Raw genomic sequence first — 13,290 nt, 5'->3', positions numbered from 1 at the left:
GGCTGGCTGTGGCCGCAGTGGGGGCAGTGCGTTGGGGGTGAGGAGGAAATTGTTGTAAGGTCAGGCCTGACCTGAGGCGGGGTTGGGGCCAGAGCAGGCAGGAGGGCGTGGACACTCTTGCCCATGGGATTCGTCTGCGTCCGTGGTGACTGAGCGGGAGGGATGGAAGCCAGGCGGCCTGTTGAGGATGGGCCCGAGTTCTCTGGAGACTGGAGAAGAGCAGCGGGTTGGGGGGAAGGGAGCATCTGGGGAGATCCGAGCGGCCGGTGAGCTTGGGTCTGGGGCGGAAGGACCCCAGCAGGCACGGGTGGGGGCAGCAAATGATTTCTCATCCCACCCCTCATGGGCACACTTTTGGCCAACTCCGTTAAAGTCGGTGCGTTAGATGGCGAATCCCTTCCAGAAAAGTGCCCGGCCTCCTCTTCCTCTGGCGAGCCACACTGCTCGGCGGAAGGGGCGGTGGCCCCGGGGCGGGCTCCCTGATGCTCACTTGCCCACACTGAGCCCGTTTCCTCCTCCAGGAGCACAGACAATGCGGCTGACAGGAGGAGGACCAGACGGTAGACGCGAGCGGGCTTCCCAAGGACAAAGCGCGGTAGAAACTCAGCTTCCACATCAGGGAGGAAGGCTGAAAGGCCTAGCTTTGCACATTTCTCCTGGAGGGGAAGGGTGGCCTCCGGGGGCTGCCTCTCGTGCCTGCAGCTGTCCCGTCCAGGCTGCTTTAGCTCCCAGGAGGCCGGCGGGGGGAGCACACTTAGAACAATCGAGAAGTGCGGATGGCGAGTTCTGCGGAGACATGTTGAGTGCCATTTGGTATTTTAAATATGCAGCCCAGACTCCTGTCCCCCTTCCTTCCAAGTTCCTGCCTGGGTGTTTCTCAGGGGGAGAAGAGTAGAGGGGGTTTCGGGAGCTCAGTTCCTCCACTGCCGATTACCGATGTGACTGCTTCCTGGTTCCTTTCTGCCATGCTTGCCCTATATGTGTGACCCAGCCAAGGGCAGCACGTTCTGGAAGTTTCTTCCATGTCGCGTGGCACTGTGAAGAGGGAGGAGACGCAGGGGGCTGGGAAGAGCTGGGCTTTGGGGTCAGTCCCAGCTGGATGGCATCCGGAGCTGTGCGCTGTGGGACCCGGGGCATCCGGCCCTCCAAGCCCACTCTACTCCCCCAGGGAAGGGAGGGGACGGTCTGTTCCCGACAACACTGTGGTGAGGACCGAAGAAGCCATGGGCCCGCGAGGTCCACCCGTTTCCCTTCCCCTTCGCCTGCTGTGTGTCCCTCCCCGAGCCCATCCATGCTCTAGTTCTGTTTTGTTTTGTTTTAAGTAATCTCTAGGCCCGACGTGGGGCTCAAACTCACGACCCCGAGGTCAAGAGTCGCACGCTCCTGACTGAGCCGGGCGCCCCACCTAGTGCTGTGCTTTGTATGTACCCACAGTGTATCTTCATGTTCTTGGGTTCTGCTCTTTGCCGTTGATTTGTGCTCTTAATCCTCGTCTGCAGGGTTCATTATTTGTACCAAGGAGACTTCACTGAGATGTGGGTGATGATGTGCCCCTTCCCGATTGCCAGTCATGTCTGTGTTTGTCGTGACCACGTGGGTCTCCTCTGACCTCCCGGTTCTCGGCAGAGCACCTGGGTCCCAGCACCTCGGCCGGCACTCCGCCTTCCTCCTTGCCTGTGGCTCTGCGTGGTGGCCACCGAGGCCAGACAGTGAGGCCTTGCTCTGCCTCCTCCCCTTTCCACCCAAGCCGGGAAACTCAATGACCTTCGACTACTGTGCATTCTCCCTCTTCCCATGCTCTCCTCTCCGGGCGATAATTTTCCCCTTTATAAACTGTGCTTAATGCTTTGATGTTCAGTTCGTTCACTCGTTCATTCAGCAAATGTGGGCTGAGGACCTCCTGTGTGTCAAGTGCAAAGTAGGGTGAAGAACCTGCTCTGTGGCACATGCCAGAGACACAAGAGTGGCCGGAAAGGTAGTCCTGTCGGCCTCCGGAATTACACAGCCCTGGGGAGCCTGATGACTCCCAAGACAGCAGATGGTTCTATAACCGGGCTTCACGGAGTGATAGCTTCTCCCTCTTTGTATTATGCCGGCTCGTGACTTTCCGACCTCTCTCTTTCCTAAGCCGGATCTCTCTTAAAAGCACGGTTAATTTCCACTGACATGAGATCACCACGGAGTCTTTTGATGCATTACCCGGCTTGTTAAAATCCTCTCTGACACCCCCGTTCACGCCGTTATACTTTGTCATTTAGAATCACAGGACTTCTGGGTTGAAGGCTGCACGGTGACTTGCACAAGGTCACACCTCTGGTCCGTGTGGAGCCAGCGCCGGAACCCAAGGCTGTGATCACGGGTCTCTTTATAGATCAGCGTCCCGTGTCAGAGACAAGACCCGTGCAGAGAGCTCCACGGCTGCTTTCCATCCTTCCAAACGACAGACGGACACATGGGTGCCACGCCAAGCAGCAGACACTGGGGGGGGGGGGTGGCTTCAAGGGCCCGGAGGGCCGACCACAGACCCCACGGGATGACCAAGATGCCCCGTTGGACCTGTGTGCTCCATGTCGGGCTCCTGGATCCCAGCACATCAGCGGCAATTTACAAAGCAGAGACGAGCCGTGAAGGTGAAGTGCCCGAGGGGCCTACATTTTTCAAAGGCAAAAAAAAGGCTTAATTATATCTTGAAGAGGCGCAGACACGTCCACACGCCAAGGCATACTAGCAGCGTCTGGGACCCGAAGCAGAAATGCCAAAGACGAGGATTTGGAAGATTAACACAATTGAACTCGGCACCACGGTGGTTTTTTTGTTGTTGTTGTTTGTTTGTTTGTTTGTTTTTATTTCTGGGGCTCTGGAAAGCTGAGGAGGTAAACACCCCAGCAGGTCAGACGGACACGCCAGGCCTGATGGAAATGCCCCTCTCCCTTGGGCCTGCATTTTGCTGCGAGACTGGTCATTGACTAGTGTCCTTCAGAGTCTTCCGTGGCTCCTCTTTCCTACAGGACAGAGTTTTGTCTTCCTTCCTAGATTGTGGGGGGCCTCAAGGACTCCTGTCCCTTCTTTCTTGCGCCGCCTGTATCCCACTCAGTCATCATGATGGCGCCCTGTGCTGGGGACAGTGGGATGCATGAGTTGCAGATGTTGCCCCTTGAAGGGGGAGCTGACTGTCGCTTCCCAGCCATGGGCAGATGCAGCATTAGAGCTGAGGGGGATGAGGTGTCAAGTACCCCCGGGCTGGGGAGGCTTCATGAAAGAGGACCTAAGCGGTCCAGCTGGTCCCCAATGCCTGGCACACAACAGATGCCAGTATCATATCTGCAGAATCAAGTTGAGGGGAGAGTTGGGCCGCCGGGGGAGAATTTTCAATCTCTGTGGTGCCACAGATGGGCAGCACGTGTCTCTCTCTTCCTCCCTCCCCTGTTTCCCTGCTGTAGGAAGGTTGGCAGTGGTTCTGAATGAACACTGGTCTAGAATCCATGGTGGGGAGGAAGCCAGGAGACTGCAAACCTAGACTCCTGGTTCTGTGAGACTGACGAGGTGTGAGGTCCTGGGAGCAGGCTGTGAGCAGCTCCTCAGCCTCCTCTGCCTTTCTCTTCCCAGGATTGACACCGTTCTGAGAACTGGCCTGAACCATCATACTTTTGGGATTTGCCCAAGTCCTTCCTGCTTCCTAGGTTCATAATTATTCTTCGAAATCCAATTTAAATGTCTGTAGAATCTTCATTAAACCTGCCCTGTGTAGAATGTCCTCTAATGGATGGATGAGTGGATGGATGGATCGATGGATGGATGGATGGATGGATGGATTAGTGAATGGATGGGTGGTTGGATGGATGAATGGTGGGTGGTTGGATGGATGGATGGATAGGTACGTAGTGGATGTATAGACAGGTAGGTGGATGGATGGATGGATAACTCAGTAGATGGATGGATGGATGGATGGATGGATGGATGGATGGATGGATGGATAGGTGGGTGGGTGGATGGATAAATAGATGGATGGATGGGTAGATGGATTGATGAGTGGATAGATGACCGGGTGGATGGATGGGTTGGTGGATGGATGGGTAGGAAAGCTGTAAAGAATGAAGTGATATCAGGAGAAAGCCTGGGCTTGGTCAAAGGGAGGACTAGGAGGTGGAACTCAAGCTCAGACTATCCTGGGAGAGGAGGAAACATGTTCACCCAAACCAGAGCTCCAGGGGAAGTGTGACTGAGCAGAAGAAGTAGTGGTCAGGTCCACAGAATGGGTGTGGCCTGGAAAGGGAGCCCTGGGTTAGCTGGGATTATGGATAGAGGTGGGGATTCAGTGCTGACTTCAGGTCAGAGGGAAGGGGTAGAGAAGCTCCTTCTGGTGAGGTTGCGGGGGGAGCAGGGGGCAGGCAGGGAACACACTTCTGAACTCTGCTCTGTGCACTCACGATTTCTTGTTTCATACTTGCAGCACGCATATTTGTCCCGCCTTAGTCATTTTTCTTGTTAAATGCAAATACCCTGCAGAAATCTCCGCTCTGAGTGTGACCTGCATCAGAAGTCAGGCCCACCTCCCCCCGGCCCTTCCCAGTGCCCCTTTCACTAATGCAGCCCCTGGCTTCCTTCCACGCCTCTTTTGTCTCAGCACTCAGCTGCAGCTGAACAATGAGCCATCGCAGGGCAGAGACCAAACCTTGAAAAGTGCCCAACGTGATGGATTTAGATGCAAACGCTTTCTACACATTCGGGGCTTTCCTTTTAGTACAATTTTAAAATCAATCCCGTAAAAATACTCAACACTTGCTCTGTTTTTCCATCATGCCAGAATTCAGCCATACTTTGAAAAATCAGATCACATTTAATTTGGAATTGTGAAATGCTTCTTTGCTGTCCAGTAGTCCTTTCTGAGGGCGAGAGAGGAGGATGCTCTCGTGCTTGTTTTGTTTCTGATTTTGAAGGTTGCTATTTTTAATCCCCATTTCGTAGAAGAGCAAATTAAGATGCAGGAAGGTTAAGAAACTCTTCTGGGGTCATACTGCTCTTCCCTGTCCCCATGCTGAGCCACGAGGACAGCCCAACATTGCCTTTACGTACTTACTTAGCACAGTGCTTGGCACACATAGACAATGCCCAGAAACTTCTGTGGCTCTGAACCGTTCATGCCATTCAAATGTGTGTGTGTAATAATTTTATAATATTTATATTTTACATATAAATGTATAAGTACATTTTATATTTTTATACAATATTCATAAATTTATATAAACACATTTATATAAAATTAAAATATATATAAATTTTACATACATTTAAAATATATAATTATACATTTTTATATTAATATTTATATATAAGATTTTAAATATATATTTAAGTAAGGATATTTACATATTTCATAGTATCTAGTTATATATTGGCATTATAATAATATAATTTATATTATTTATAATCTATATCACATTAATTATGTGCTATATAAAGATAATAATGATAAATAGAAATAAATACGTATCCAATCGTAGCATGCAGAAATGTACTCTCTACTCCACTGCTCTTCTGTCCCAAAATAGTTCTCAGGCTCCCCCAGCCTCTCACCTCTTCCTTGAAGACCCGGAAACGTCTCTGAGCACTGGAAGCAGAGTAGTAACTTCTGCCCCGAGGGTGGGTGAAGTCCGGAGGTAACCCGGACCACTGAGTCTGGTGGGCGGCACTGTGGGCCTCAGGCCTGGGGAGAGGAGAAGCTGACATGGAGGGGGGCCCACTGAGGAGCCCCCACCGACCCAGCCCAGATTCTGTAGGGGGGGGGGGCGTGAGCGGGAGTGGCCGGGTCGTCAGGGGCCACTGGCAAGCGGAGGGCTGCTGACAAGCCCGCGTCTTTAGCAGCGAGCTGAAGATGTTCACGGGCATTCACCCGGGACAAAGCTACAATGTCACCGCCGGGCAGGGCCAGAGAAAGGGTGCTGACAGCCTGCAGAATCTCTCTCCATCCGAGCGAAAGCCCTTGTTTACTTAGAATAGCCTGGAATTCCACCCCAGCTGCTGGGCATTTCACTTTTGAGACATAAGCCCAGAGACTGAAAGGGGGGATGGCACACCGAAATTCCCCTTCTGAGCATGAACTTGGCGCCACTGCAGAAGGCCTTTGCCAGCATGCAGTGCCCCCATTGGCTTTGACGCGGGCAGGGGCGGCCCCGGGGCCTGACGGCGCGGCCCCGTGCTTGGGTCCTAGGTCTGTGGCAGGGAGTCCTCAGTCTGAAGCAGCAAACAATCCAGTGGCGATTTCTTAGCACGTGTTGTGGAGCTGCCGGGCCCGAGCTTGCTCCCTGCCCGCACGCTGCTGTAGTAAAAACCACGACACCCCCGCCCTCAGTGGCCTCGCCTCCGCGGCTTAAAATCAGCCACGGAGATTGTACAGTCCAGCGGGAGAGCCACCCCTCTACAGCACGCGACTTGGGGCAGGTCCTAATATCAGAGCAGGCGGGACGGAGAAAGGACTTTGGACGTCATTCATTCCTAAATGTCAACAGCTGTTGGTGGCACCTGGTCGGCCGCAAGCCCCGGGAATCCATCAAGGCAAGCAGACTTTGCTTGCGTTGCATCCTCGGGGGGGGGGGGGGGGGGGGGCCCTCCTCCAAGAAGCCTTCCCTGACTCTCTCAGACTCCGTCTCCTCCATTCTCCTCTGCTGGACTTCTATTAGAGAACATGGCACTTAACTTTGATCCTTCACGGGCTTTGAAACCAGGATTCTATTATTTTCTCTGTATCACTGAGAACGGCTCCTGGTGCCTATGGAGGAATGTATGGATGCAGGTGGAGGTGAAGGTTGAGCCCTCAGTCTGGCGGGGAGGCGGCCCTGCACACCTGCAGCTCATCCTTTGGGCAGTTGCCGCGCTGGGTCATCTGGATTGTGCGTTGCAGAAACACGGGGTCACACGGTATCATTTGCTCACTGAAAAAGCCAAGGCCCAGAAAGGGCAGCAGCTTCTCCACAGTCCGGCCAGGGTAATGCCCACCCTAGCCCCATCCATCTCATCCCAGAGGGCAGGAAAGTTCGCTCTGAGCCTCTGGGTGTCCCGCGGAGGCAAGGTTGTGCTAGCAAAGCCTGGCCTGGAGACAGGGAGATGGCCAGGCACGGGTTTGGAGAGAGTTACGGAATCCACTCTTCCCCCCCAGTCCTGCTCCCCTGCAAATCTGCCTCGAGTTGTTCCCTCTTCCAAGCTGAGCTTTGTCTGTGCCCTGTATTCTGAGCCTCAGCGGAAGAGGCCGCCAGTCATGGCCTTTGTGTGGTGCCTCCACCACCTGTCCTCCTGCTGATGGCCCTGGCCAAGCTCCGCTGCTCAAACTGGACCTGCTCTGGGGCTCTGTTGGCAGAGCGGCCTCTTGCTCATCGGTTACCAGCAACACTGGTGAGCTCAGGTATCACCCTCCACAGAGGCATGGACAGCGAGGGGTCCAGGGGCATGTCCCATGGAGACAGCTCTGCTTGGATAAAGGGTTTCCAGGACCCCGCTGTGATCTTCAGTAGCACAGGAGACAGGATCACATCTGCTTTGCTTCTTCCCCAGGGTCAGAACTGGGCACGGTGGGTAGGAAGGAGGGGGACAAGCGTCTACTGGGCATCCACTCCACACCAGGCCTGCTTCTAGGCTCTTCCAAATCCTCTGTCCGGTAGATGGCCAGAGTGAGCTCACTGTCATTTGTCCCCTGGAGGTGGAAGCAGAGCCCAGGGGTGACCACTGGGAGGTGAATGCTAGGCAGGGGACTAAAACATCTGGCTCAGCATGGGCCTTGAGGGGGTCTAAGATGCCTTCTGTTTCTCCCCAGGTGTCGTGCGCCAGGTGCGGCCCATTGTGGGCCCATTCCATGCCGTCCTGAAGCTGGAGATGAACTACGTGGTCGGGGGTGTGGTGTCCCACCGAAACGTGGTCAATGTGCACATCTTTGTCTCTGAGTACTGGTTCTGAGGGCCTGTCCACGGTGCAGCCATGCCTGTGCCTCCAGGCCAAGTCATTGCCATACCAACCATGCCTATCCCTGGTGACATTTCTTAAACTGATGTATTTGTTTTAGTGTTAGGCCAACATGTATTAAGCTGGGCCAGATGAATAAGTTCATCTGATGTATTTTGGTATTTAAATAACGAGTCCAATTACTCAACTGTTTGTTGAAAACCTTGCTTATTTTTTAACGCAAAGGTTAAAATTTGCTCCCTTTCTCTGCCTGGGGGCTGAGCATTGCTAAGGACCAAGGAAAGAAAGACATTTTTCAGGGGGCAGCCAGTCTAGATGCCAGGAGAAAACCAGTTCTTGCACTGATCATATGAAATTTGACATTTGGTACCTTTTTTGCCAATCGGATGCTGTATGTCCAATGACACGGTTGCCGTCGAGTAGCAGGTATGACCAGTTCTGCCCAGAAGCAGCACGACACGATGCCTCGGGGAGCACTTAGAAGGTGCGTTACGGTTCTGTTAAAGCAGAAGAAATTCTTCGGGAAAGAAAGACAGAACCTGTTAGGTTTGTGTGTGGGCCCTGTGTGGTCAGCAAGGGAGTGGCTGGGTTTTCTCTGCACCCTGCATCCGTCTTTTCTTATCAGAGGTGGGAAAATAAACAGTTTTGTGATCCTCCTGATGGCCTGTGCATGAGTCTTTCAAGAAGGGGGGTCTCCTCTAGCAAAGCACCTGGGAATGCCCCTTCACGCCTTCTTAGAGACCCTCCTGCCCCCTGGGAGGCTCTGGGGTGGGGCCCAGCCCATGTATAGGAATAGCTTCCCACCCATGTCATTTCTGATACCACGATGCCCTCTGACAAGTGTGGTTCAAGCCCACTCCATGCCCCATGTCCAGCCCCGCTAGGCAAGATAGTATTCCGTATGGGATCCTGGTCCCTTCTAGAAATCACAGGGGAGAAATAACCATTCCCTTCAGCAGGAAGGAGAGACCACCGGGGCGCAGTGAGTCCCCATGCACTTGGCCTGTGGTGCTTCATTCATTGCTCCCAGAGCCCAGCGAGGTGGGCATGATCAGACATAATTTCGAGATGAGCAAACCAGACTCAGAGAGAGGAACTCCACTGCCCAAGTCACACAGCTTTTTAGGGACACGGGATTCAAATTCAGTTTATCAGGCGCCAAACTCCATCCCTCTGTGAAGCCCTGGGTCAGAAGAGAGGTGGACAGACTGGGTTTATAGGGTGTCCCAACAGCCTCAGCCTAAGCTCTGCAGCACACTGGGACCCACGGGGATTCAGCACCAGGGCCCCTCGCTTCCACACATGCCTCTCCTCCAGATCCTCCCTGGGGTTTATCCCATCTTCTTAGGCAGGGACCCCACTTGTGGCTCAGAGCCTCTCTCCTCCCATGTTCCAGCTCATCTCAGTAGCCTGGACCCTGGCGCTGGCCAAGATCTCAGCCCCACATGGAATGTCACCCTTGTTGGGATTTCAAAGTGGCTGGTGTTCTGGTCTTTGAAATGAGCACTACTCCAACTGCAGAATGTAGTCTCTAGCCACCTTTGGGAACTCCCTGTGTTTCTGAGGTCACTCATTCTGGGCATTGGTCTGTCAAAGCCAGGCCAGGGCCAGCCAGGCACAAGACCTGCGGGGCCTGGGCATCTTGAAGTGGTGGGAAGGGGGAGAACGGGAACAATCCAAGGAGCCATCCGAGAAGCTCTGAATGCCAGTGAATTGGGGTCTTGGCAGGGAAGGGGGGACCTGGGGTTCGATCACAGGAATGGAAGCCTCAGGCTGATGGGCAGGAAGTGAGAAGACCACTTGGGGTTCTGGTTTCCTGCCTGCAATTTGGGGGACAAGTCTGCAAGAGCCAGACAGTTGGGGCCCACGCCCTCAGGGAGGGAGGTTTCTCCTGCTCGGGGATTCCTGGGTGGGGCAGAGTGGGAGGATAGAAGCAAGGACCCCTGGAAAAGGCCTTCCCACTCTCTTTATAGGGGTGAGGGTGGGAGCTGGCATTGGCGGACAGAGCCACGCCTCCTGTCTTTGATTGGCTCTCGGGAGAGCATGTGACCCACGTTGGCCAATCAACCTTCCTGAGGGTGGGCGGGGGGGGGTGTGTGGGAGCGGGCAGAGGGAAAGCGCCGAGGGCAAGGAGCTGCCAGGAGGAAAAGCAGAGGGGAAGAGAGTGAGCCGGGCCCTTGCCCCGCGTGACTCAGAGAGCCAGAGAGGCCGAGTCAGACCGGGCCAGCAGCGCGAACCACCGCCATCCGCCCAGCCTCGGTTTCTGCACCTGCAAAGTGGAGGCAGTGATCCCTGCCCGGCCGCCCCGCCCTCGATGGCAGCCCGCAGCGCCGGAGACGAGGAGCACAGAAGGGCTCTGCACCTGTCAAGTGCTGCGTACCTGTGCCCGACCTCAATGCATCGTTCAAAGTGAGGAGGAGGAGGAGGAGGAGGAGGAGGAGGAAGACGGTGATAGCGATGGCCTCTGTCGGTCAGGCCACACCAGTGCGCTCTGCATTTCCTTTGCTTAGCCACCCGTGAGAGATTGCGGAGGCAGTTGTGTAGATTACACAAGAGCCCAACTTTGCATATTGGATATCATGCTCTGGGTTGGGCGCCGGACGGACCAATAAGTGTCCCATTATTCTTGCCAAGTAATTACTACCAGGGCCCAGCTTCGGCTACATTAGGGGCCCAGCTAATGGGAACCAGCAGGGCCTCTGGGCCCCAGACCACAGTGATCCCTTTTTAATTGCAGCCTTAGGACAAAATAATTGAGGGGAGTCACTAAAGGGAAAGCAAGTTTATAAGCAGGATGAGAAGGCAAAGGCACACAGACCTTAGACCGAACTGTCTTTGCCGATTTGGTAGCAGAAGAAAGTTGGAGGGAAGGTTCCAGAAGGTCTTTGCTGTCATGTTCTGCCGGAAAGCTGTGTCTGTTTTGAATGAAGGGAACCTACACTAATATTCAGAGGAGCACTGCAGCCTGGGTCACCTGGCGTCCTGGAGGGACCAGTGTTAAGGTGGTGACCACCCGGTCACCAAGAGTCCAAGGAGGTTAGCTTTCCTAAGTCCCATCAAGGTCCTCAAGTTTGTTCAGGTGAAAAAGAACACCTGGAAATCATGCTACATTTTTTCGTTCCCAATATTTTATCATGAAAATTTCCAAACATACGGCAGAGGTGTATGTTTGGACCCACCAGGGTACCCACCACCTAGATCCTACCGGTAACATTTTACAAGATCAGTTTGTGTTTCGAAGAAATGATGATTTGATGATATTAAATTTCACATTAAAAAAAAAAAAAGCTCTGGGCGCCTGGGTGGCTCGGTTGGTTAAGCGACTGCCTTCAGCTCAGGTCATGATCCTGGAGTCCCGGGATCGAGTCCCGCATCGGTCTCCCTGCTCAGCCGGGAGTCTGCTTCTCCCTCTGACCCTCTTCCCTCTCGTGCTCTCTCTCTCTCATTCTCTCTCTCTCAAATAAATAAATAAAATCCTTTTTAAAAAAAAAAAAAAAAGCTCTGTGGGTTTTGCAGGCTCAAGGTCAGATCCAGCCACTCACGAACTGTGTGGCCTTGGGCACATTGCTTCGTGTCTCAGATCCTTGGTTCTCTCTGCTACAGAATGAAAATAATTCCCTGTACTTCATGGGGGCGGCGGTAAGGACAAAATGATCTGATTACATAAACAGCACAAGGACCACCACACATTAGGTCCCCAGGAAATAGCGCTATCATTACAAATAGAGTTGAAGAAGGCATTCTTTATTCAGTTAGTCTTGTGTGGACAAGCCGCGGACACAGCAAGACTCCAGAGGGGTTTATGAGAGAGTCACCTAAAGTGGCTTCGTGTGAGCTGGCTGCCACTGCAGACTCCTCGCTCCTTCTGTTGGGGACACCAGCAGCTAGAGGTCATGTCCACTTGTCCTCGGGTCACTTCCTGGACCACAGCTGGACCGTCCCCCTGGGCCAGTTCGCATATGGTGCCCCCGTCCCTGGCTGCACTCTGCTCGCCCAGATGACGTCTGGGTTTGGGTGTTGGCAACAAGTCCTCATCTCCTGTCACACTTCCCAGCATCATTCATGCCAAAGAGATGGGCTCCTAGGGGCTGCTCACCGTCCTCCTGGAAGTGGAATGAGACGGAACGTGACTCTTGAGTGACTTGCGAAGTCTCAAGGGAGAAGTAGAGCGCAGCAGAACTTGTATAATATGACCCTTAGGGAGTGTGGGGACAGCCACCGTGACCCCGAATAATCTCACATCACATTTTGTACAACGCCTGTTATGTGTCAGGAACACCTCTGCAACTGTCCCCCCAAACACACGCACGCGTGCGCACACACTTCATCCTCAGCCCCTCTGCCAGGCCGGCTCAGGGCTGTCTTCTCCCAAGAAGACACCTGTCGCATCCCTGGGACGATCCTCCACTCCCATCGCTACGGAATTCACGGTGTCGATTCACAGTGTCACCGCCTGTCCTGTGCTCTTGATATACTAGCACGGATCCACAATGCTGCTGTCCCCAGTGTACTAGATCTGTGACTTTACTTTCTCGAAACTTGCTACTGTAGAACTTTCAAAAAATGCATTCAAGTACATCAAAGAGTCTATGAAACCTCTCGTACCCATCACCCGGCTTCAATAATTACCAATTTTTTGCCGGTCCTCTTTCATCTCTCCCTTCCACCCCCCAGCTCCTTTTATGTTACAGGAATATTTTTTTCAATAAACTTTATTTTTTAGAACTGTTTTAGATTCACAGAAGAGTTGTCAAGATAGGAGAGAGTTCACATACACCTGGCCCCCAGTTTCCCCATTGCTAAGATTTTGCATTAGTCTGGCACACTTGTAATTAATGAACCCATATCGATACGTCATTGTTTTGTTTTGTTTTTTATTTTTTTAAAGATTTTATTTATTTATTCATGACAGACAGAGGGAGAGAGAGAGAAGCAGAGGGAGAAGCAGGTTCCCAAGGAGCAGGGAGCCCGATGCGGGACTCGATCCCAGGACCCTGGGATCATGACCTGAGCCGAAGGCAGATGCTTAACGACTGAGCCACCCAGGCGCCACGATATGTCAGTGTTAACTAAAACATGCACTTTATTAGGGCTCCATGGGTTTGTACCAAATATCCTCTTGTTGTCCCAGGACCCCATCCAGGATCCCATGTTACGTTCAGTTGTCGTGTCTCCTTAGCTCCTCTGGGCTGGGACAGTTTCTCAGACTTTCCCTGTTTTTGATGACCTTGGCAGTTTTGAGGAGTACTGGGCGGATATTTGTAGGATGCCACTCAACTGGGATTTGTCTGATGGTGTTCTCATGGTTAGACTGGGTCATGGGTTTGGGGTGACCACCGG

The 13,290-nt window shown here is 53.1% G+C and overlaps 1 protein-coding gene across 1 annotated transcript in view; it reads left to right on the top strand.

The window, feature by feature from the left end:
* Window positions 1-8,604, top strand: part of FBLN1 (fibulin 1) — an 81,699-nt gene extending 73,095 nt beyond the window's left edge. Inside the window, exon 17 of the mRNA XM_025881864.2 lies at window positions 7,805-8,604. Within this exon, the coding sequence (XP_025737649.1) occupies window positions 7,805-7,944 (140 nt within the window). The 3' untranslated portion in view covers window positions 7,945-8,604. The remainder of the gene's footprint in view (window positions 1-7,804) is intronic.
* The last annotated feature ends 4,686 nt before the right edge of the window (window positions 8,605-13,290 follow it).

This window comes from Callorhinus ursinus, unplaced genomic scaffold (genome assembly GCF_003265705.2).
Source record: "Callorhinus ursinus isolate GAN/ISIS: 27379988/994484 unplaced genomic scaffold, GSC_fseal_2.0 scaffold48, whole genome shotgun sequence".
Taxonomy (NCBI): Eukaryota; Metazoa; Chordata; class Mammalia; order Carnivora; family Otariidae; genus Callorhinus; species Callorhinus ursinus.
Note: the sequence above shows the minus strand (reverse complement) of the source record. Positions and strands in the feature narration are given on the sequence as shown.